A 26719-nucleotide genomic window follows, 5' to 3' on the forward strand; every position below is an offset into this window, starting at 1 on the left:
GGGTTTCAGTGCAGACAAGAGACCAGAGTCTGGATGTTAGGCAGCATATTGAAGTCTATTGTGGGCCTTTTTCAACAAGGGTTCCAACTGAATAATGTGCTCAAACCTGTAGATTTAATTCTAAGAGGAGAATAGGGAGGAAAATCAGTGATCTGCGGGGGAGTTTTAACTGTTTATGTTGCTTCTTTTCCAGATCTGGACCCTGCCAAGTTTCAGTCTAATGCACACGTTCCTCAATGAGCATGCACGTCAGTCCATCTTCAGAAACATTGGAACCGGCGTGATGCAGATCGAAACCGGACCAGCCAATCACATTTTTTCTTGTGGTGCAGATGGAACTGTCAAAATGAGAGTATTGCCAGACCGGTTTAGTACAGTTAGCGACCACCTGAAAAATGAAGTCAAGTTTGTTCTCTGAACTTTTGACATTGTGTAGCTTAACCCTGTGGACTCTTTCCAATGCATTGTCCTGCACTAGCACTGAAAGTGGATTAAAATATAATGTATTAGGTTAGAAAAGTGGCCGGCAGATGAAATGTGCAATGCTTTAAAAAACAAAAGTGCCACTATGATGCTTTGCGCAGTTTCTATTTTATTTTTGCAAATTTTTTTTTTTTTTTCCCGTTCTTGCCCTTGACGCACTGATGCCTTAAATGATTAACACAATCATTCATCAATTGAATGCTCTGTTGCCTAAAATAGGAAAATGGATAAATATGTAAAATAAGATATATACATATATATTCCTACATACTTGTGCTGCTGCTGATGTTTGGGTTTTTTCTTTTTATTATACTTCTGAAAAAATTGTTTTTACATGTGTTTAAAATCTGCACACTCTGAGAATATTTTATTAGTTGTGTATAACATTTGAACATTATGATTTAAGAAGTTAAGTTATATATACGGAAGTAAAGATAAATTATATTTTAGGGCAGTTAAAGATCTAATAAATAGTATATACTGGTAGGTATAAATTTACCTATGTACAGAAGAAAAAAAATTCCTGAAACTCCACAAAAAAAAAAATGCCGTAACTTGTTGCTGGCTTTTTTTTTTTTTTTTTTTTTTTCAGAATGGTCTTTACATTAATGTATTACAGTACAACAGATTTACAAGAATGTTTTTTTGTATCTGTCAGCTTTATAGAAGGGTGTAAATACATATTTTCTTTTGTGGTTGACAGACTTAGGCAAATTACTTTAAAGCTTTTCTCCATTCAAAGTCTGAAAATTTTTCATCAATTTCCCATATTCTATTCCTCAAGGTAATACAGTGGTACAGAGTTCTTAGGCCTGGATCATACATGCAACTTGGTACAGTTTGTGTGTGTGTGTACAGAAGAAAGAATTGGTCATGGCCATGTTAGATGAGATAAGATGGCAGAATGTTCATTAAGCTGACTGCTATCTCATCTCATCTCTCTATATGTATGCATAGTCCTCTTGGCTGAGCTGTGCATGTGTCCTGACGGAGAGAAGAGGAAGCTGGTGGCCACTTATCTCCCAAGAACAAATGGCTCATTCAGTTGAAATCCATCTGCCCTATTCTCATCTCCCATCATATCTGCTGTTGGGGGCCCCTCATACACAGATACTTGGCGGGTTCAGCCCACAATCATCTAATGTGCATGGCTGCTTTAACTTAAAATCAAAAACACAAAGAAAACTATTAAGGAAATAAATTAAAAACCGTACGTCTGATTCTAGCTTTACACAAGGCAATTTCTGTCCCTGTGTTCGCATTTTATATACAGTAAACACTGTGCGGTACTTTGCTGAGCAAAATACTGAGTCAGTAGTTGTCCCTAATCCTACATGGTAATGACAATCATTTTTATTCACCTTCTTCCCTCGATTTACCAGGGACAGCAAAGTATCTTTTTTGATCACTATGACGGTGTATTGGGGCCATGACGTTGGATGCTTGCTTTAACTGCACCTGCTTTTTCATACTTTGAGTGGAGTTTTAAAGATGGCTGACCAAAAAAAACTACAAGAGCACAAAAAACTAAACTTTTTTTTTTTCTTCACAATTAATTTTTATTATCCCAGTAAAAATAAAATTAAAAATGAATTAATTACTTAGTAATTCTTTGCTAAATTTATTTTCATTTTTCTCTGCAGAGCCCGTGTCATCTATAAGTCTCAATGGTAACAGACAGCAGTCTCATAACTTCAATTTTTCATGAAATTGGCAGCGAACACGAGTTATGGAGTGACAGAGAATGCGACTGAATCCAGGACACATTTGTTTTCTGCCTGTTACCATGGAGATACATAGTCTGCATAGGGACTGTAGACTCAAAATGGTATTTTTAAATAACCACCTAATGCAACATTGTTTAATGTATTTTATATGCATTGAGGTTTGTGGAGGTAGACGTAAGTCCTTAAGGGGCATACTACAGTTGCAGAGGTTAGATCTATTTGTTGCTAAGCCAGTGTTCTGTTTGTCACATCCTTAACTCTACTCCAGCTACAAGGTAAGATAAAAACCTACACTGGCTAATGTAAATAAATGATGGATCCAATAGGCATATATCCCGGGTGGTTCTCGATTTTCTTGACAAAACACCTTCATCTACAGTTTTGGCAGGGACAGGACAGTGCTTTGACTTGATAATGAAGCCATGAAATCCGCAGCCGCAGTATAGATCAGTTAGGCAAGCTTCACCATCTTTACATGTCAGCGACAGACTCCTGAACTTGTTTATTTCCATTAGTCAGAAGAGCGTTCCGGTACGATCTACAGTAAATTAGCCGGTTCTGTAACTTGGGCAATAACTTATACTGTAGAGCGACTGCAATGTAATGTGATGGTCTACGTGTGGATGATCCTATAACTTTTATAACATTCTCAGGACTTGGGTTTTGTAATCACTCTAGTAAAGAAGACTTTTTAAGCTATATTTTCATTATTTGAAATGTTTGGAAAGTCACAAAATTCTGAACATCGGCTTATTAGAAGAAGTGCAATAACGTGACCGGTAGATAGAGGTCTAAAGTACAACATCTAGTGTAATGCTAAGTATCGACTGACCATAACTGTGTTAATAATTGACTGTTTTAAGTAAATAAAAATATATAAATAATAAAAAAAGCTAGATTACCGTAATGAAATTCTACAAAATGGGAACAATTGTGTAATTTAATCTCAGAGTTTCTAATGAATTCTAAAGAAATGATGTGATTTGTCATGTACTAAGTAACCATCTTTTAAATAAACTTAGAGACCATGCAGTCTCGTTTGACATTGGTGCTTTTTAGAGTCTAGTGTTGCAAAGACCACCTCTCTTCACTCTTAGCCCATGCATGAGCAGCAGGGGCCTTCAAGTGAACTGTTTCGGTAAAATATGACGGTTACTGATTTATGTGCCATAGCTTACCGTAATATTTCAAGGCCTTTTAGGGAATATATAAAGTGGACAACTCACTTTAATAACATTTCATGTTCTGATGTCACTAAAAACCTGGACTGCAAAGGGATATGTATATAATGTCTGCCTGTTATATGATGTATACCCCTACCAGAGCATACTGTAACTTTAGCCATCTTGCTTGCCAAACATAGATGTATCCAAAAAAAAAATAGCTGAAGAATGTGACAGAAGAAAAAAACTTTATTATTTTAAGGAAAATGATCTTAAAAAGGAATGTCCTTTAGACGGAAATAGCACATGTAGTTTTTGATGCAGTTTATGATATGTTTTTTTTCGAGCCAGAGCCTGAAATGGATTCAGAATGAATGGGGAAAAACAAACCCAAAAAGAATGAGGTTCTTGGCATGCTTTTTGTTCAAATTGTGAAAGCCCATCTGCCATGGTGGCGTGCATAACCAAATTACACACAGTGCAACAAAGTAAAATTAATGTAACAAATCAAGTTCTGGCTTTGGCTCAAAAAACTGCTTTATAAACTACTGTGTTTCTAAGCTGCTACATATTTTTATTATAGTGTATCTTATATTGCAACATCACTTCATGTAGTGTCTTAATATTACTAGTCACACTTTCATTTTAAGACCTAACATTTTCTTTTCAGATTGCTGGAAGTGGATGTTGCACTTCATAGTAAACCTAACCACAGTTTGCTCAATACAGGGGATTTTTTGCTTTCATTTTTATCTTTTTAATGTCCCATATAAATACAGAAGAATGCAGATGACGTAAGCATGAGGAAAAACTATAGCATCAAGTGACTCTTAGTTTGGATATCAGTAAAAAAAAAACAAAAAAAAAAAAACTGCAATCGGTTGTTATATATATATATATATATATTTTAATGTAGATTGTGAGCCCCACATAGAGCTCACAATGTACATTTTTCCCTATCAGTATGTCTTTTTTGGAATATGGGATGGAAATCCATGCAAACACGGGGAGAACATACAAACTCCTTGCAGATGGTTTTTTGCCCTTGGCGGGATTTGAACACCAGGACTCCAGCACTGCAAGGCTGCAGTGCTAACCACTGAGCCACCGTGTGGCCCCTTGTTGTTATAGATATATGTGGAGTAAAGCTGTGTGAATGTGACCTTGTGTAACAGTGTCATCCACAGTCCCTGCCCCTTTAATCCTGACATACAGCAGTGAAGAAAAATGGCTGGGTTGCTATGGAAACATGGAGTAAAGCTCTGATGTGTGGTACTGTGTGCTGAGGCGCGTGTCTAATCCTTCGGCGTGTGGAACTGTGTGCAAACGCGCGTATCTAATCCTTTGGCGTGTGATATTGTGTGCTGACCTGTGTATCCAATCCACTGATGCTTGTTTCTCAGTTTGGATATCAGTGCTGAATTGTACATGTAGAGTGAATGTGTGTATTGAGTGAAAGTCTTGCAAGTTTGGATTGGCAAATGGGGGGCATTGTTTTGGGAAAGCAGTATCTCAGCAACTGTATGTCCGAGTGAGTTGAGGCCTAGTCTTAAACCTTCCTGGACACCTGAGGTATCTGGGTGCCAAATTTGGTGAAGATCAGTCCAGTCGTTTGGTTGTGCATAAAGAACAGACAGAGACAGAAAGAAATCCATTTTTTATAATATAGAGCAGGGTTTCCTAAACTGTGCTCCGTGGAGCACCAAGTGCTCCACGGACCATCTACAGGTGCTCCGCAATAGGGTGATAATAAACTGTTAACAATAAAAAAAAAATAGATAAATGTGAAGGGTTTCCAAAAAAAAAAATAAAAAATGCTGGTTCACATGCACTCTTACTAGCGCGACACTATGGTCTGTTTGGCAAATATACGAGGCTGGCGGATTAACGCTTCACGGTTGGACAGTACTTCCAAACTGGTCTCAGACCACCCTTTCCGGCTTAATACGCCGGCCTTATATATTCGCTGAACAAACTATACCTACAGACGGAAGTGCTTTTAGTCATTGTAGTTTGCGCGCAAACTAAGATTTGCGCTCAGGAAAATGGGCGTTTACTGTGTAAGTGGCCATTTTTCTTGTGGCCGTGGGCATGCACAGTCGGCTCTGCCCGAGGCCTACAAGTTTGACCGCCTGTGCTGGAAGAAGACACGTGAAGAGGACGTTCCTGAAGAAGATGGAGGTGTCGCTGAAGAGTTCTCTTGCAGCATTAGGGATGCCCCCAGTGCTGTTTGAGCACTGGGGCCCTCCCCCAGTGCTGCGAGAGAACTAATTTGCATACCGACGAAAACCGGGATTTCTACTGAACGGCGATGCAGAGAAGACTTCTAAGGCTATACTGATGTGTTGGTGAGAAAAAATTGAGTTTTAATGATCCGATCCCTTTAAGTGCTTCCTACAGCATTCCTGCCCTCAATAGTGCTCCTCGACTCAAAGTTTGGCAAACACTGATATAGAGAGATAAGAGGAGCAAAATAATTTACCTTAGATCCATAAGACTAAGTATCACCTGTAAAACTCTATGTACAGTATGTTGGCTGAATTTACCAGCCTGCACAGTAGGCCAGGAGCTGGACTCCTGCCAGTATAGTTATAGTTTCTATGATGCTTGGAGTCCCTGCCTCTACTGGCAGTATGTCACTGGAAGACAGAGACTCATACACTGAGTGGCCAAAAGTGATGGAAAGGTACCGGATGCGCCATTAATAACGGGTAGCCCCTCCGCGAGCCCTGATAAATTTCTGAAATTTCCCCACTCTGGGACTATTAACGGAAAGGATAACTGCAGCAAGACGACCAAGCATGGACTCTATGAGGTGTTGGAAGAGTTCTGGAGGGATATTGATCCACGCAGATTGCACTGCAGCCCACAGTTGGTCCTGTGTAGTTGGCGCTGGGTCCATGGAGCAGACACTGGTATCCACAGCATCCCATAAATGCTCTATGGGGTTGAGGTCGGGTGAGTGAGCAGAGCAATCGAGGGATGACCTGACCTGTGATGACCTGTATTGTCCTGTTGGTACACAGCATCCCCATCAGGGAACTCCAACACCAGAAAGGGGTGCAGATGGTCTGCTATAAGTTGCACATAACGAGCATCGGTCATTGATCCCTGCACCCGGACAATGGATCCCAATTGCGACCATGTGAACATGGCTCAGACCATGACTGAGCCACCTCCCAACTGGACACGTCCCTGTTTGCATGGAGGATCTATGGCTTCATGGGGCATATGCCACACTCTCACAGGCCCATCGGCTCTGTACAACTGGAACTGTGATTCATCAGACTATGCCACATGCGGCTACTGTTCCATGGTCCCATGACTATGGTCACAGGCCCATGCCATTCTTCGAGCCGTGTGTTGCGGCGTCCGCAAAGGGATGCGGGTCAGACGTTGACTGTTGAAGCCTATGCAGTGCAGTTTTCGGCATACAGTCCTGGTGGAAATGGGTCCTGGCGCTCCACATTCATATCGTCAGTGATTTGACCCACAGTAGACCGTTGAGAGCCCTGTATTCAGCGGAGGTGATGTGACATCCGTTCATCGAACACTTGTGGTCAACTGGTGTGCCGGTTTACGCAACTGCCAACATTGTATCTGCGATATTGTAGGTCTACCCGAGACAATGTTGACCTCAGAAACCCAAATTCCTGGCTAATCTCCAAAATGCTATGCTCCATTCGTCTTGCACAGATTATCATCCCACGTTCAAAGTCACTTAACTTGTGACATGCTGCCATTTTCTCGAGACACCTGTCTGCATCAGATATCCTGGCGACACTAGCGCCATAGGCCATGTCACGTCGCACTGTTTGAGCGTCATATCCGACACAATCGACACTAGGACATGCCTTCCCGTGACTTTTGGCCACTGAGTGTAATTCCCTCTCCCGACATGAAGTTTAGGCCAGTAAATCTGGCCAAAACACGAACCAAGTTTTATTTTAGGGGGGAAACTTGGATCTAGCGCAACCCTTTATAAATAAATATGTTCCAGAAGAGTTATTTTATGTGGGAAATTCCCTTTAAGACATTGCAGCTAAAGGGGTTGTCGAGTTTGACAAATATTGAGGGACAAATGGGGCAACACGGTGGCTAAGAACAACATCTGCAAGGAGTTTGTATGTTCTCCCCATGTTTGCATGGATTTCCTCCCATTCTACAAAGACATACTGATAGGGAAAAAAAGTACATTGTCATCCCTATATCCCTCACAATCTACATTAAAAAAAAAAAAAATATTGAGGGACAAATGTTATTGTTTGAGATATTGTCTGTATCAAATCTTCAGTTTTCTAGCTCTCTGCCATTCATTCTGCTTAATTTCAGTGGATGGCAATTAGTCATTGGTCACGTGATGGACACGCAGATGCATGGCTTGTTATCAGGCAGGATTACTGTGGGGTGACTGTATTATTATTATTGTTTATTTATATAGCACCATTAATTCTACAGTGCTTTACATTTGGGGGTTACATACAATACACAAAATATACAGGTAGGTATAATACTAACAATGACCGACTGGCACAGTGGGGTAGAGGGCCCTGCCCGCGAGGGCTTACAATCTATGAGGGAAAGGGGGTAGAAACAGAAGGAGAGGGGGGAGACAGTACAGATGGTGGTGCGGTGATAGTGTTATTGGAGGTTGTAGGCCTTCCTGAATAGGTGAATTCTGGAGGTCCTTCTTGAAGCCTGTGATTGTGGGGATCAGTCTTATGTGTCTTGGTAAGGAGTTCCAGAGTATGGGGGATGCACGGGAGAAATCTTGTAGACGGTTGTGTGAGGAGCGGATGAAAGCAGAGCAGAGTAGGAGGTCGTTGGAGGATCTGAGGTTACGTGTGGGCAGGTAGCGGGAGATTAGGTCAGAGATATATGGAGGGGACAGGTTGTGGATGGCTTTGTATGTTAGTGTTAGTAGCTTGAGCTCAATTCGCTGGTCTATGGGTAGACAGTGGAGGGACTGGCAGAGGGGAGCAGCCAATGAAGATGAAGACTGTAACAAGCTATTCACCTGTGCGATCACATGACCATGCACTGATTTTTTTTTTTTTTTTTTAATCTACTGATGGTAAGCAGAATGAATGACAACAAGATGCAAACCATGAAGAATCGATACAGGAAGTATATTAGAAAACTGTATAAATTTTCATTATACATACCATAACAATTGTCTCTGTCTAAACTTGGACAGTCCTTTCAAGGACTGGCTAAATGGCAAAACTGTGATAACTTGGGTTCAAGCACCAATCTGAATGGGGAATATAAAGTAACAAAAAGACTGAAATTTGGATTCTAGTGACTACTGTCTGCTGCGTGTTTTCATAAGATATACCAAATGGAAACTCAAAAGGCACAACCACAAGAGGTCCTCATAGAGTCTTAGACTCCAGGATTGTCAGTTTTTGCAAGTATTGTACATAGATAACTGCATATTCTATGTAAGAAAAATGCACTCACTTGTGACCCTTTTAAACTAGTCCTGGGTCTTTGTATTAGAGCACAATGAATGATTTGAGAATATCACATGAGCCTCAGTATGTCGATCTTTGAATGATATGCCGTTGTGTGGACAATATCTGTTTTTATCCACGTGATGGATCATACTAATAATTCATATATGAAATATCTGCAGATAAACTTCATGAAGACTGGTGTTTTTAACAGCAATATTCTTATCCCCTGTACCGGCAGAAGGTACACCTCATCTCTGACCAGGTTCTTGCCACCTTGTAAATGTGGTGAACCTTATGCCAAGCCGAACACCTGGACTGAACTTGCCACTTGCTCATAGTTGTAGATTTCCAGCATCGGACTTTCTGCTTCCATTATACCTATATAGAGAAATTGCCGGTGTTTCCATAGGTGTAATTGATATTTCTGCTGCTGTATTATTCTGCAACGTGTGGATGGGATGTGCTAGAATCTCATCCACTTTGCAGAGACTGTAAAGCACTGTGGTTTCTTCTGTGTTTCTTTATGCCATGTGAGGCCCTGGCCTTAGATGGAGACCCCATGTTGTGGAAATGCAGGGTTTTTTTGCTGTGGTTTTGAGCCAAAGTCAGCCTGAGCCTTAAGATGGTGCAGCACAGAGGATGAGCACATTTGGAGTGAGGCACTTTTCTAAACAATGCTTGCCCCATGATGTTGTGGACTTGCCATGGCTTTGTCTCTCAAGTTCCTTGTAAATGATCTGGCTTGACCCTAAACTTGCACTCTGCTCTTGCTTGCCACTTCATGAGTACAATTTAGGGTCAGGCTGCAGCTTCAGTGTGTCAACTGTCTTTGCCGCAACCCAGTGGAGACCAGAGGATGGGAGTAGTAGTGACACTGTTGTGCCACCTGCTAGGCCGAGCACACTCCTCATACACTCAAATCCCACTCCAGGGCCACACAAAGTCATGGGGGGTCCTGCAGCACTACCGGATGGTGGTAATAGTATTCCCCCTGGGTGCTTCCAGTTGGAGAGGGGACCTCTCCTCTCTGAGTCGGTGTGGTGGTGTTCTGGAGGGCTCTGATGGTGAAGCAGGCACAACTCAGGAGTCCAGATGGTGCAGTGAACAGGTAACGGTTTATTAACTTAACTGAAGCAACAGAAAAGCAGCTTGTAGATGAGAGTTGTAGTGCACTGTCCAATCCCCCTGCCTTGGTCATAGAAGGTTGTCCAGGAATGGTACAGGCTCTGCAATAAAGTCCACAACTACTACTCCTCTCATGTCACTCCCAATCTAGGATGCTCGGGATAGTAGTGAACAGGGAGTCCTGACAGGGATCTGGTTACCTTCTGGTTAGGCACAAACAAGTTGCTCCTATCAGTGTCCTCCACTGCTCCTCCTGGCACGGCATGCAAAACTTCAAGGAGCAACATGCCCTGTTTCAGGGCTGTCTCTGGATGAGCCTGGGGCAGATAATAATCCTAGAGGCTGTACAGGTGGCTGTAGAGCTCCAGTGCTGGGGTTCTCTCTGCACAGTCCAGCATGAACTGCACAGGGTGACTTCTCTCTCTGAACTGGCCTTCAACAGTCGCTGTGGAGACTATAATTTCTTACAACCCTGCTCAATGAACTGTGATAGGCCAGGGCTGAACCAAGGGCCAGGTTATGAACAGTGATGGGGGACAATAACAAGGGAAAGCTGCAAAAACAATAACATATAACACTCAACATAGAAGATGGGACATACCAACATAACCTGGAGGAACAACAAACACTTAGGGTGCATTCATACTACGTAACGCCAGCGTGTATCACAGCCGTACACGCCGGCGTTACAGCAGGGCTGCCGAACACTTCCCATTCATTTCTATGGGAGTCGGCATGCGAGCACTCCCCATAGAAATGAATGGGCTGCTTCTTTCACTGCGAGCAGTCCTATTGAAGTGAATGGGAAGTGCCGGCGTATACGGCAAGCTCTGCTCATGCCGAGCCGTACACGCCGGCACTTCCCATTCACTTCAATGGGACTGCTCGCAGTGAAAGAAGCAGCCCATCCATTTCTATGGGGAGCGCTCGTATGCCGGCTCCCATAGAAATGAATGGAGCTGCTTTATACGCCGCTTATTCTGAACGTGTTTTACGTTCAGAATAAGCTTCAGTATACGTAGTGTGAATGCCCCCTTAAAGCAGTAGCACTCCAGGATGCTGCATCTTTATGCTTCAGTTGATATGCCCTGAGAGTCCATGCGACCTACAGTTCCTGCCACTTACTGTCTCCCATACCAGTTTTCTACTATCACATTTACTATCAGTATACTACACTCAGCTCCTCTGTAGACTCTTGAAGAGCCTCATGTGTTGACAGTGTTTGCTACTCCTCAATATTGCACTTCAACTCCTCACACCCTAAGACATATTTGACTGTCTTCAGAACGCCCATTGAGGTAAGCGGCCATTTCACCAAGCAGGCTAGGGTCTAATAAGGGAATGATATGAATATACAAGCATTCATAGTATCATAATTGTTATGGTTATAAAAACACAAATTCTTTAACTTATTAGAGACATACATTAAAGCTCTAGGGCCAGAATTAGTACTGGGGTCCCTACCTAGCTTGTGCATTTAGGATAGTGGTAGATTTTATGTAGCAGAGGGACGTCTCTAGGGTCTAGGACCCAGTAGTGACTGCTTTGTCTTTACATACTCCTGCTTGTCATCCTGTAGTGTTGACCCAGATAAAAGACGACACCAAATAAGGAGCTGCCGGCTGCTTCATATTAGGGTTTCCTTACACCGATATAGAAGACTAAGTTCCCAGATTAATGACCCATCTCCAGCAATGTTACACACAAGAAAGGCATGTAGACTTTTTCATATAACCCAATAAGAAGACCCATCACAATGTCCTGTGCTAGAGAGATCCTCTTTTTCTTCATGTATTATTAATGTTATGCCTTGATATGAAAACATCAATAGACACAACTCTTTACTGACCAATACATTTGTATGTGTGGTTTACACATTGTACATTCACCTAATAATATTTGTCACGATTCCCTATAGTATGTAAGACATCTTATATTAAACATTCTTCTGTCTTTAATAAACTGTTACTTTGTGTACTGAGGTATGGCCTATTTCCTGGAACATGTACTAGCTGGTTTTCCTGTGGTCATAAGTACCCAGTAGCAAAGTAAATTTACTGATCTTTAAGAGAAGTTCATGTCAACTCTTTTACATGTTAACTACTATACCAGCCGTCTTCTTCTATCTCAGTTATATGTAAACCTATATATTAAACATATGCACAGTTTGTACACAATACAAATGCTAAACCTATAGAACTGTCAGTTGACCAATGTGTAGATTTATTCCTGAAGCACTATTGTAATGCACATGTACTACATGAATGCTCCCTAGTTAAACCCATTGACAGATACAACACTGCTGTATTGGCCTCACCTTCTTTCCGTGGTCTTCACTAGGCTTACACTCCCATCTAATGTGGCTCTTTCACAAGCAGGCATTGGCCACATGCTCACTGTCTGTGATGTATTTCTGGTGTATTTCTCTAACCAACAATAATCCAGTTTTAGCTGCAATTTGTCAAAAGTAATGGACTTGTTCTGCTGTGGCCCAAACTAACCCCAGGGTGTTGTGCACATAACTTTCTGCTGTGATAGCAGGCACTTAAGAGAAAATTGAGGTGGACTTCTACCTCAGATTCCGCTCCACTTTCTAACACCGGTGATGGAATACAATAAGAGCTTTGGCCTTCCACTGTGATTTGTATACTCTCTGAATAGATTCAGTGCAATGGGTTGATCGGCAGAATGTCTCCCACTGCAGGTTCTGTGGCTATATCAGCTGTGGAATCTGCAGTAAGATGGAAGAATAAAGGTTTTTTTTGTGTTCTGTGTCAGCCTCAGATTAAGGACAGAATTTGGCACTGATTTTGAGGAAGAATCTGCTTTAAAATAAGTAACAAATTCTTCCATGTGAACCTAGCCTTAGAGTAAACCTTGGAATGACATGGGGCTGGAATATCTACAAGTGGTCACAGAGAATGGAGCTTTGATTGACGACAGGAAGCTGATTGCAAGAAAAAATAAATAAAGACCAGACATTGGAAAGTTCTAAACCGTACAACAATAGAAAAAGAAGCAATTCCTGCTTTGTGGACTATCGCATCTCTATTACACATCTGCATTTTTACTCGTGTGTTACAAGTGTTTTCCGTGTTTCATCATTGTTAGTAGTTTTAATTGCCGTAGAAACACTGCACGTGTTAACATGAGTAAAAAACAACAGTTAAACCTAAGGCTACACATTGTTGAAATTCAGCAGTCCCAGCAAAGTGAATGAGATTTTGTTTAAATTCATTCACACACACAGAGGAAAAAATGCTATGCGATTTTCAAAAACACAACATGTGCTTTCTCGCTGCGTTTGCGCAGATTTATATGATGGGGGGGAGGAGAAGAAATATTTCCACAGCAGTCTAGTTATGAAGTCATTGCACTAAATCATACGCTGTGTGATGTGATTGACATGTTCCTGTCGGACATCAGCTGATATCCTACCTAACAACCGGCCTCCCAGGTTGTGATTTAGTGCAGTGACTTTATGATTAGGTGAAGCTTCTCCCCTCCTCAATGACTAGTTAAAGTATATTTGCATATGCTGATTTAAAAGCTTAAAACTTGACTTTTCAACAATAGAAAGCATAGAGGGGACATCATAGGAAATGTCATTACTTGGTGCTTCACATGCTGGTGCCAGTTTAAGGTCTGTTCACACGGTGTAAACGCACGCGTATTTTGGAAAAAAAGGTACTATTCCGTTATCGGGCCAGCAGCAGCGCATTTCAGCACCAGCTTTCGGGACAGCAGTTCAGTTCAGCAGCGGGAATTACAATGACATCCGAGGACTGCTGGCCCGATGCTTGTGCCCAGTAGCCAGTACATCAATGACCCCCCCTCCATCTCCTCCTCCTTCCAGTGCTGCCCCCCAGCTCTCCTTACATCTACCCCGTACCCTCTCCCCGCCACATGACTAAGCCGATGCTGGCCCGATGATAGAGGCCGTGCTTGTGTGTAGTAGGCAGTACATCGATCGATGCCCTCATCCTCCTCTTCCTTCCAGTGCTGCCCCCCAGCTCTTCTTACATCTGCCCCGTACCCTCTCCCTGTAATAGGCCTCACCGTAAATCTTGAGCAATGAATGCTACTAGATAGCCGCCGGACGCTGCAGAAAGTTTGTCCCTCCGGCTCGCTGTAGCTCACCGTTCCTATAGTCGGCGTGTTTCTTGTCAGGGCCTGGATTGAGCCCCGGTGTCTTTCCTTTCGGTCTCGGTACTAGCGCTGAGGTGAGGCCTAGTCGTGTGGCGGGGAGAGGGTACGGGGAAGATGTAAGGAGAGCTGGGGGGCAGCACTGGCAGGAGGAGAAGGATGGGGGAGGGGGGTCATCGATGTACTGGTTACTGGGCACAAGCATCGGGCCAGCAGTCCTCGGATGTCATTGTAATTCCCGCTGCTGAACTGCTGTCCCGAAAGCTGCTGCTGAACTGCGCTGCTGCTGGCCCGATAACGGAATAGTACCGAAAAAAAATACACATGTAAAACTAAGACTCCCATTGACTTCAATGACATTTTTTTTACACGTGTAAAAAAAAAAAAAACAACACGTCAAAATGTGCGTGTAAAATGTCATTGAAGTAAATGGGAGTCTTATTTTTACACGTGTATTTTTTTTTACACGTGTATTTTGCCAAAATACACGTGCGTTTACTCTGTGTGAATGGGCCCTTAGGGTTGAAGAACTGTGTGACAGGTTCCCTTTAATGGTCATCTGCATACAGGTGACAGGCATAGTATCATGTGCTACACATTACTGTAATAAAAAACCACACAGTGTTCTTCAGCAAAAATACGCTTTACAAATCCAACCAAAAATGCATTTGTAAAATGACATAAAAATAGCATATCAGGGTGAATTCCATGTGTGTAAACAGGCATCATCTACAAAATGGACAAGAACAGAAAAAAAATCTGCACAAAGATGTTAGAGCACAATTCGCTCACGTTCTCGCTTATCTCATGATTGCATCAATTATCCACACATTTAAAGGGTCCCTTAATAGCCATGTGCTCCACCAAGTCACATCCCAGAAAAATGGACCCATATTTCCCAGGTTGAACTTAGCCATGTACATAGGCCTCACTGCATGAGTCAGGTCCAATCACTACTGTACTAAACTAACATATATGTGTCAATACAGCCCACAATGGTAATATTTCTCAGACGGGACATATTTGTATGTATGGTCACTTAGGCTAGGGCTACACTAAATAAGAGCTAGTTCACATGGGGCTATTGAGGCCGATTTTGATGGTGGATTTTGTCTCAAAATCTGCCTCCATACAATGGTGGTCTATGTAGACTGCTAGCTTTTTTTTTCTGCTAGCAGAAAAAAATAAGCGACATGATCTTTCTTCAGGCGTTTTAGTTTGAGGAAAGGCAATAGAAGTGAATGGGAGGTGGAAAACGCCTAGCTTTTTTTTTTTTTTTTTTTTTTTTTGCAAAGAAAAGCGACCGAAACCACAAGGCTTTTTTTTTGCGGTCATTCCAAAAAAATGCGCCACGGTCCAAAAACCTTTTTTCAATTAGGAAGTGTTTTTTTCTGGACCATAATAAGCCACATGTAATTCACGTGTGAACTAGCCCTAATAGTTTTGTAGAGCTAATGATTGATTTTAAAGATGATCTTTCACGTCCTCATAGATGTACGGTATTATATACCACTAGGGAGTCAACAGTGAACTGAATTCAGGCTGTCGGTATGAGCCCCAGTGCTAGAGATATTATGTCATTTATGTTATTATGTTTTGGCATTGATACCTCTCTACTGCATGATGGGTAGGCCTTACCCCTCAGCATTATCGCTAGAGTGTCAGAAACGCTCCCCCTGACAGTACAAGACTATGTTAGGACCCCTTCACACGCAGTTTACGCTCCGCTCATTCAGACACGTATACACAAGCGCTTCAAAACACATCCCATTTACTTCAATGGGAGAGTGTGTAAAGGCTTAGGGGGCGTTCCCACTACCGTCTGTGTCCGACACTAGCTGTGTCCATGACACCTGTCATTTATTTAAATGGCGATCGGGTGCGTTCTTTTGCACTCCGTGCCCGTCCTTCTCTGTCCGCAAGAGAAGATGTCCGACTTCTCAAGCGGACAGAGGAACCCTGCATGTAGGGTTTTTCTGTCCGCTTGAAAAGTTGGACATCTTTACATGCAGACAGTGAAGGAAGGGCACGGAGTGCAAAAGAACGCACCCGATCGCCATTTAAATAAATGACAGGTGTCACAGACACAGCTAGTGTCCGTTCCTAATGTCCGTGCCAGATTTTGAACGGACACTAGGAGCGGACACTACCTGTCGGACACAGACGGTAGTGTGAACACTCCCTTAGAGTACAGTCCAGGGGGTGGTGGGGGTGGGGTATTGCTCATAGACCAGTGTAATGCTGAGCTATCAACACAGATACCTCCAGCACTAGGGCTCATACCAGGAAAGATGTCAGTGCTCTGAAATGAGCTCACTGTCAACTTTCTAGCAGTATATAATAAGTGATCACTGTAGTCCATAAGTTTACATTTATCTCATGTATTCCACAGATCTGCAGCTTTCAATAGTTGAAATCAATCAGGACAACTACAAAAAGTCTGAATGTACTGTGATAAAAAGTCTAGGTCTAGCCACAGCTAAAAGGGGTTCTGCAAGGCTTCATATTAATAACCTGAAGTGCCAAAGTTCCCCCCACATGTACCATGTGGGTCATCCTACTAATATTATAAATGTGAAAGTATGTGTGTTTGGATGTTTGTTCCTCAATCACAGCCAAACGCCTGTACGAATTTCGCACATACCTAGATATTTTGCCAGAAGGAATGATAAGCCACCTCCCGAGGTGCGTACTCCCCCAACAGCCCCACTGGGACCGGCGAAACGATACTTCGGCTCCGCTGTATGGCCTCTCATGGCGTCCTCGCTGCTCTGTCCCGATATGTCCAAGGCAGTGTGTGGGCGGGCCACTCTCCACTCCCGGCCAGCATGGCGCCTACTCGCAGCTCCGGCTGCGTGTGGCATACATCAGGCAGAGCAGGCTGCCTGCTCGGAGAAGCGGCGCGGCACGATACCTCCAAGCCAGTGTATGGGCGGGCCACTCTCCGCTCCCGGCTAGCATGGCGCCTACTCGCAGCTTGTCAATTATACCTATGGAAACGCTGGAGGTGTAGGTATAATGGAAGCAGAAATTCTGCTTCAAAGATTGCTTAGCGAACCCTTAGACCTACTGAATATTTCTGAACTTAAGTAACTGATATTAAACCCGCTGTTTCCTTGAGGTAGTCATATGGCACAGTACATGTTAAGTAGCAGTGATAACCAGATCAGAGAGTGAGTGAATGAGTAAGTGAGTGCTTTCTGTGGTCAAACTGGTAAGTACTGAAGTGAGTAGGAACCCCACTGCCTTGTCCTTGGGTAGGCCAGTGTATGGGAGAAGCCACATCTACATCCATGATGACTAAGGGTGAGTTCCTATCTCCTTTAAAAAAAAATATATTTGGACCTCTCAAATTCCATCCTGTCTGCAAATCTCACTTGCTTTTTCTCACCCCCAACCAAGCCCCCTTTCATAATTAACATATTATTGCCCCTACACCAATCTGTATCAGCACTCCCTATTTAATTACTTTTAATTTGTTAATTGTCTTGCCATCTTGATTACTTAGTATATATAATTACTTCATATATATGAATGCAAATCGAATACAAATGATTTGCTGCAGATGAAGCTGATCTTATAACACAGTTCCTGTCTAGGACATTGTATGTGACTTTGCTCTTGGAGCATTTGGCAGCTCTAGTGGAATATCCTTGCCGATCAAGGCCTTTCATTTAGAGCGCAGGATAGGATCAGTACATGACCTTGTACTGCAGCCACAGTGAAGAAAAAGAATCGTTTCATGTAGCTTGTTTGACAAGTGTAAAGACTCTTCATGTACAGCCATTCTACTTTTATTATGTGTTTACATTATTATGTCTGGGACATAAAACATTTGCAACCTGCAATATCATTTTGCTGCTTGCCACCTAGCTGTGTCATCTATTTTCCATCATCAGTACCTTACCTCCACTAAAGATTCTTTAGGCTGTGGCCATACACAGCTCTGCGGGGAAATTCAGTTGCATTTTTCTTTGTAAAATTATTGCAGCAAATACAAAGTGCTCTTGCTGCAGCTCACCTGCAGCGTTCTCTGCACCGCTCCAGTGACTTTCAACCTTTGCATTGTAATGTTGAAATCCGTGGGTAAAACCTGCAGCAACGATTGGCTCACATCTGTACTTTTATGTAGTAGGTGGATTGGATTTAAGTCCTATGCTGCAACTGTAAATTTGTTGACCCATAGCAATGTCTCCCAGCACGCCCCTGTCCAGTCTTCATATCCTTTTATGTAAAAACTCTTATTTCAAATTGCATGTTTTAACAAATCAATAATTTTAATATTAAAAATTTTGTAACATACCTGCTCCTATCTCCTGCTTGTTTAAATGTTCAGCTCACTGCTCAGATCTGTTTTCAGTGAAGATAGGCTAGAGCTCATAGACAAATCAGGTTGTGTAGAAGTCTATGGAAAGGGCAGGAGGAGTAGCCCACTGAGTGACAAAGGTTAGCTACACATCTGCGTTTGGATTTCCATTCTTCGGATTCGCTTGGGGACCCAATCCACTTTAGCAGCAGTTACCTGCAAAAACCCATAGACTTAAATGGGGTCCACCGGGTTTCTGCACAGTTTCCATCTGAAAATTGCAGAGAGAAAATTACTGCTTGCGTTATAAAGTGGAATGGGGAACAGAATCTTTGAGTGCTCACCAAGCACAGATGTGAACTAACCCTAACATACACATGCTGCCTCAAATAACAATAAATGTTTAGCACATTTCTAGTAATATTAGGCCTGGTTCACATCTGCGCTCGGTAATCCATTCGTGGAGTCTGCATGGGGATTCCCCGAACGGAATACCGAACGCATTGGCAAGTGGTGTGCTTATGAAAGCACACAGACCCCATAGATTATAATGGGATCCGTGTGCTTTCCGCACGCAACATGTGGACAGAAAAGTACTTCATGAACTACTTTCCTGTCTGCATGACTCATGCAGAGACCGCACGGAAAGCAGACAGACCCCATTATAGTCCATCGGGTCTGTGTGCTTTCACTGCTTGTCAATGTGTTCGGTAGCCCATTCTGGGGTCCCCATGCGGACTTCCTGAACGCATTACCAAACGCAGGTGTGAACCGGGCTTTAAAGTGGGTGGTTTTAGCAGTACTGAGCACTACAGAGGTGAATAATGCTGGTCAGAACTTAAAAATTTCACAGAAAAAAAGGTCACACTTACCCAATACCGGATGAAACATGGCTCTGTGCAGGATGCAGGCAGGCCCTTGCAGTATATGATAGACAGAGCACAGGTGGAAAATTTTAGTAGAACATCCACTCACACACCTACAACCCATGAGGGGGGTGGATGCCAGCATTTCAAATCAACAGGAAAAACTTATACAGGGTGCTGGTCACATGATAATCTTACTTTTATCGGCTCCAGAAGGTGTGTATCCGTGTTTCTCTGCCTCTCCCCTTTCTAGTCTGAGGAGTGAATTGTCCAGGTTAGCATCGAGGAGAGGACTGAGCAGATAATTTTCTTCTATTCGCATTATTTAGAAACATTTTTTGTTGTATTTTTTATTTTGTAACATTTTGAAAATATGTCTTTTTTGTCTTGAAGTCCAAAAGAGAAGTATGGAATATGCAGTCCTTCAGTGTTACAACAGATGACAGGTTAAACGTAACAGCTGTAGTCAGCCATGGCTCAGTGTGCAAGAATGCAGACCGCAACAACTACAACAAGTTGTGGCACTGTAACTCTACTAACACTGCACGCCTGATCGTGACTACATGCACTGCTGGACCAAGGTTTACCCTACCCTACATATTTTAAGGTGTGTATCTGCACCACTTTACACAGGCTCCCTGATCTCCTGCCCTTCTCTTTCTTGTTTTTATATATGGAAAAAGTGCTGTACATTTAAGGGGTTTTCTGGGATTCTTTTTATGACCGATTGTTAGGACAGGCCACCAATGTCTGATCCCACATTGTTCAGCTGTTTAGGACTGCTGCCAGGCTCTGTAATAAATAGTGTACAGAGCTGGAAGCAGAGGTCAAGTTCAGTGACATAACAACCACCTTAGCAGCCATAGCAGCTACAATGGGGTCTGCAACCTTAGGGGGCCTGGTGGGCCCCTGCTGCTTTTTTTTTTTTTTAAATAGGCTGTTAGCTGCTGGTGTAACCCTAGCACAGGGTCCCTTGGAAGCAAAAAAGAGAAGCAGATGCAGCTGTGAGCAGGAGAGGGGATTGGCAAGTAAGGCTGTGGGGCACGAGGCAAGCGTATTTGTTGGGTATCTGGCATTTCTGTTCGGAAGGAATATGTCCAAAGTGAAACTGCTATTATACTTGGGGGTAAAAAATAATAACTAATAAATTGTGTTACTTACCTCTCCAGGGCTCTGAGAGGACTCCCTGCTGTCTTCACGCCCCTTTAGTGACATTAGACATCACGTAGGTCAGGCCAGCGCCATGATGCCAGTGTAACCCACGACTGTGATTTCAATGAAGAGGAGTTGCGCTGGAGCCCACTTTTTTATGTTTGACTCTTCCCAGAGCCCTCTGATCATTATACTCCGGCATACCTTCCAGACAGTCCCAGTTTCTAGGTGCGTTCCCACTGTCCCATTTGGCGGGAGATATATCCCGGCTCAACTCATCTGCATCCAGACGCAAATGAGTTGAATGCAGTGGTGAAACAGTAGCTGTCACCACTCTTTCACTGTTTGTTCCAGCCCCAGGAGTTTTTAAGCGCAATATGATGACATCATCAGAGCGCGTTTGTAGCTTCCTGAAGCCTCCGGACGTTTGAAGATTTTTCATATGAACATTAAAAAACAAGTCAAACAAAATGTCATGTACAATACAGGGAAGGGGGAGTGGTGAGAGGGGGAAAAATTGTGGTGTCTGGGGTGTAGGATAGCAGGCAGAAGGGGAATAACTGCTGGGAGGGGGGGGGAAATAGCTCTGTCGCAGCAGAGTACATATAAGAATGAAAATCAGGTAAATATACATAACATTAATGTAACAGAATGGGAAGAAGAGGAGAAGAGAAAGAAAAAGGAGGGAACGTTAAGAAGACATAGAAGGGAAGACAGACTGAAACTCAGCAGAGTAACAGAAGTGGTTCCACAGGAGCCATGTTTGTTGGTGGGCTCTATCATCCTGTTTAAGTTCTGCAAACAAGGTTTCCATAATTTGTATGCTAGGATCTCCTGAGGCCAAGACAATAGCGAGGGGGGAGTCGGGGATTTCGGGATAGGGATAATGGATCTGGTTGCCACCAATAACAAGCCTAGAAGTTTATGGGTGTGTCTCCTAAATTTAAAAGGGAAAATAGAAAGGACAAGTGGAGCTGGGTCACCATCTAGAGCAATGCCAGTGACTGTCTGGATAATATGTTGGACATCCGACCAGTACAAGCGTATGTTTGAGTACAGTTTTGGGGGTCATTCCTTACAGCTAATCGATGACACTAGGCTGTAAGGCCCGCCCCTTCTGACAGCGGGGAGATATCAGTGCCAAAATTAACGGCACCAATATCTCCAACACCGGGAAACCTGACAGTGCCCTCAATTTAGCGCACTGATGGCCTTCTAGCGGTATATAATGCTGAACATTGGACACCTGTTTTTTAACGAATCCTTGTGTACAGTCAATTTTTTTTATATGTATTCTTGCCCATTTCACCAAAGACATTAAATTTATGAGATCAAAGTGAGTGAAAAACAGATGAGAAACTTGGACTATAAAAATGGACATTTAAAAATGGTTGTGTTTATGCACCCCTAGTGTGGGGCTAGGAGTGGCTAATTGCCTACTTACCAAGACACATAAGACTGACCCCCACAATCACAGGCTTCAAGAAGACTCTGAAGACCCACGTATTCAAGAAGGCCTACAACCTCCAATAACACTATCACCACACCACCATCTGAACTGTCCCCCCCCCCCCCTCCTTCTGTCTCTACCCCCTTCACTCATAGATTGTAAGCCCTCGCGGGCAGGGCCCTCTACCCCACTGTGCCAGTCGGTCACTGTTAGTATTATATCTACCTGTATATTTTGTGCATTGTATGTAACCCCCAAATGTAAAGCACCATGGAATTAATGATGTTATATAAACAAACAATAATAATAATAATTGCTGAAAGAAAGGAGACAGAACAATTAAGATAAGAGCAGATGTTTGCATGAGCAAATCACACTGAAAGGCTGAGACCCAATGTTGCAGAAACGCAGCATTTTTGTTGCAGATTTTGCTGCGTTTTTTTTAGCTTAAGCCAAAAGTGGCTGTAAAAGTAAAGGGGAATATATAGGAAGTTCTTATTCTTTTATCTTCTGCTCAATCCAATCCTGGCTTTGGCTCACCAAACCACAGCAAAATCTGCAACCATAAAAGCTGTGTTTCTGCATTGTGGAGCCAAAGGGTGATTTCATATAACACTTTTTCATTCTTTTCACACTATAACAGCATTTAAAAAGCAAGTATCAGGACATTTAGGCAAAGGCCCCAACTCATCCCACAGCAAAAAAGTGCTGTGGGAAGAACTGTGGCGGCAACGGGTTCTTCCCGCAACGTTTTAGGCAGCAAGTTCGCAAAGGTTTCCTCTGCGGACTTCTGTTTCAATCATACCTATGAGGAAACCGCCAACGTTTCCGTAGGTATACTTGACATGCTACGATTTCCAAAACCTGCGCAAGAAGTCAGTAACCAGGTATTGTTCAAGACATCTGTGAACCAATGACCAGTGGGAAGCTATCAGTGCCGGTACCGCAGCTCTACACTGTTAGAAGGGCGTTTCTGACAGTCTGCCAGGAACGCCCTTCCTCACGATAATCAGTGCCGCACCTCCCATGAGGCGACCTGAAGCGAGCGCTTCAGGCGGCACTATGCCAGGGCCTCAGGGAGGGCGGCATTTTTGCTAACCTAAGCCAGTCCAGGACAAGCTGTCCTGGACTGGCTTAGCACGGAGCGGTGGTTTGGGGAGGCCACTGGAGCAGCGCTGCTCCAGCAGCCTCCCCGCACGCTCAGGCAGAGCGCAGGCGGTCTCGGGCCTGCTCTCTGCCGGCGAACGGCATTAAGCTCCGCCCCCTTTTGAGGCTCCACGCCCCCTCCGCTAAGCCACGCCGCGGGGGGGGGGGCGGCTTTCTGTACTTCGCTCGGGCGGCGAAAGGAGCAGGTTCACCCCTGACGATAATGTCTATTGCGCTGTACTGTGAGAGGGAGTGTTCCTTACCGCCCAGCCATGATGCTGTTAGGAACGCCTCCTTCCCGTCCTGATAGTCCATAGACGAGTACTGGGGGGGGAAGCGTTCCTCACCTCTCAGCGTCATGGCTGGGCGGTAAGGAACACCCCCTCTCACAGTACAGCGCAATAGACTCCGTGAGGAGGGGCGTTCCTGGCAGACTGTCAGAAATGCCCTTCTGACACTGAAGAGATATGGTAACGGCACCAATAGCTCTTCAGTGGGGGCACAGAACAAGAAAGTCGATTTGCATTCATACACCGCATATGCCCGAAGATGTGAGAGGTCCTCTTTAACCCTTTCGCTGCCAGGCATGTACACTGTACGTGCTCCCAAGGTGGCACTTCAGTAGCTGAGGACGTACTTAGTATGTCCTCCCTACTAATGCCGATATCTCTGGACTGCATCAACATATCTTGATGCTTTAAAATGCATTTTAAAGAAGAGACTCTCATCTTTAAAATGATACCAGGGACTTGATGATTTTACTTACAGTCTTGGAGCCATTCACTGTTGAAAACACTATTTGGCATTGAGATCCAACTGCAGATCTCAATTCCCGACAGCGTTTCAACAGTGAATTTCTCCAAAACTGTACATCCAATTATCGAGTTCTTGATATCATTTTAAAGATGAGATTCTCCTCTTTAAAATGCAATTCAAAGAATCAAGATATGTTGATGCAGTCCAAAGATATAGAGCTCCAAAGTGTCCCCCCCCTCCTGTCTAAGCAAGCAATTTACGATCTAACAAGAAAGGAAGAGGGACACGGAGCAATGCAGCAGAGAGAGAGAGAGACACACAGAAACGATCTCTCTCTCTGCATAACTTGTATGTGACAGCAGGAGGGGGGTGGCAGGGACTCTATTGTCCCTATTAACCCTTCTCCTGCCAATCAGAGAACATACTATACATTTGTCTCTGATTGTCACATACAATTCCCCCCTGAGCTTTACTAGTGGGGTATTCTTATTTTATACCTCCTGAACATAACCAGGAAGTTTGTTGGCACTGTGACCCAGACGTTTACCATTGTCCAGGTCGCAAGCCAAAAAAAAAAAGTCACACCAAACACTTACACAACATATACATAAAGTCGCAAATAAAGTTTACATTTCACCCAATCCCTGTCCTGTCTATACCTGAGCTTTGTACAGTAAAATACGTCTCTAGTGATGTCCGTTACACGCTAAAATAATAGTAATAACGATTATCACTAGAGATGAACATATAGATTGCTAAAATTATTATAGGGGGATGGAAAATAACATTTTTATGTAAAGTCCTATTTAATTTGCATGCACAAAATGGGATGGTGCATTTCTGCGATTTTGGCGATTCTTTAACACCCGCCCCTGTAAATATATACATGTGTGGTATGTATGAACTTCTCACATATTGCAGTTTTATGGACAGTACATTATGTTTGCAGAAAGGGATTTCTTGAGCCGCACTTTAGTGGCAAATTTGAATTTTTGAGCAATTTTTGCTAGCAATCTCTGTTTGCGGCAAAGTTGAATGAAGGTGGTTGTATATATAAACTATTAAATTGTGTTTTTATATACGGTATGCTGTGTACTCTGAAAAAAGTTAGATTTTGGTATCACAGTCACAGTTTGGTAGGTGCAGTATAGCTTTTTAACATATTAGTGAACAACAGCAAAATCCTGCTTGTCTTCTGTATTCGTGTTTTTGGGAGTCCGAGCTCTTGTTGTAGTTGATGTTTGCGGTACATATAGTATATATACACATTGTATACACCATAAGCTATTATTTTAAAAGTATTTTGTATATGAATGTGAGATTGAACATGAGTTTTAGGTGCAAATATGTGTTTTAGCGTATTTTTTCAAAAAATTATTTGTGTTGGTCGCAAAGTTGCATGAAGGTGGATGTGGCTATCGATGACCCATTAAGACATTTGTAATCTTCAGATTGTCTACTTTCAAAAAATATATAGGGTTTAGGGGTTCACTTACTTTTCATGGTGTGTAATCCCTACATTTTATAGGATGATACTTTTTTAACATTTCCAGCTTCAAAGCAGATTTTTGTTCCTTCCAGTTCTAGCGATTTTCTGAAGACACGTGCATGCGGGTTCAGGCCATAGTGATATGTATGAACTCTGCACATGTTGAACTCTTATTTTTAGGAGGTTTGGTGCATTTAATTTTTTGTTTGGTTTCCGCTTTTAACAACTAATATACATTTATTTGCATTCACTTTAAATCAAAATTGCATGAAGGTGCCTGTTCGTATACAGTACCAAGTGGCATTCTGACACTCGCAGAAAATATGTTAAAGGGATCCTATCATTTAAATGCATTTTTTTCTAACACGTCGGAATAGCCTTAAGAAAGGCTATTCTTCTCCTACCTTTCGTTGTCTTCTCCGCGTACCCGTTCGCCTGAAATTCCGTTTTTTGTTGGTTGGTATGCAAATGAGTTCTCTCACAGCACTGGGGGCAGGCCCCAGAGCTCAAACAGCACTGGGGGCATCCCCAATGCTGCGAGAGAACTCTTTCCAGCGCCGCCTCCATCTTCGTCATCCTCTTCTTCCGGCGCATGGTGGGTCAAAATTCAACGCCTGGTCGCATAAGTGGCCACAAAAAAATGGCTGCCCGCATGTGAAGTTGGCTCTTCCCGAGGCCCATAGGCAGAGCTGACTTGCGCATGCGTTGAATTTTGACCCACCACGTGCCGGGAGAAGAGGATGAAGAGGCTGTCGCTGATGAAGATAGAGGTGGCGCTGGAGAGAGTTCTCTCGCAACCTTGGGGATGCCCCCAGTGCTGTTTGAGCGTGAAGGACCGCCCCAATGGGCGCCACAATGGGGCATAATCCTGGGTGAAGGGGCCACAATGGGACATAATGCTGGGTGAAGGGGCCACTATGAGGTATAATGCTGAGTGCAGGGGCCGCTATGGGGTACAATACTGTGGGCAGGGGCCACTATGGGGTATAATACTGTGTGGAGGGGCCACTATGGGGCATAATACTGTATGCAGGGGCCACTATGGGGTATAACACTGTGTGCAGGGACCACTATGAGGTATAATACTGTGCAGGGGACGCTATGGGGTATAATAGTGCGTGCAGGAATACGGGGGAGCACATCAGTTGGGGTCTTCAGCGTCGAGGGGGGGGGGGATGTCAAAAGTTCGCCACGGGGCCCCGCCATTCCTAGTTATGCCACTGATTTACTCCCCATAGTGCAACCCCTCCCCCTCCCTCCAGTATAATTTATAAGTAATTCATGGACAAAAGAGTAAAATTGGATTACAGTTACACAACTATCTATTGTAGTGCTTCAGTGATGAAAGCTCTCCATATAGTAAACAATAATGACAATTTTACTATGAGGCAGTTTTCTCCTGACCAATATTGCTGCTCAGTAAGGCTGCTTGCACACTACAGTAACACTAC

The 26719-nt window shown here is 43.3% G+C and overlaps 1 protein-coding gene across 1 annotated transcript in view; it reads left to right on the forward strand.

The window, feature by feature from the left end:
• Positions 1-3242, forward strand: part of DMXL1 (Dmx like 1) — a 98866-nt gene extending 95624 nt beyond the window's left edge. The window contains exon 44 of the mRNA XM_075272123.1: positions 194-3242. Coding sequence (XP_075128224.1) covers positions 194-418 — 225 coding nt within the window. The 3' untranslated portion in view covers positions 419-3242. The remainder of the gene's footprint in view (positions 1-193) is intronic.
• Positions 3243-26719: the final 23477 nt, after the last annotated feature.

Source organism: Leptodactylus fuscus, chromosome 1 (genome assembly GCF_031893055.1).
Source record: "Leptodactylus fuscus isolate aLepFus1 chromosome 1, aLepFus1.hap2, whole genome shotgun sequence".
Lineage (NCBI taxonomy): Eukaryota > Metazoa > Chordata > Amphibia > Anura > Leptodactylidae > Leptodactylus > Leptodactylus fuscus.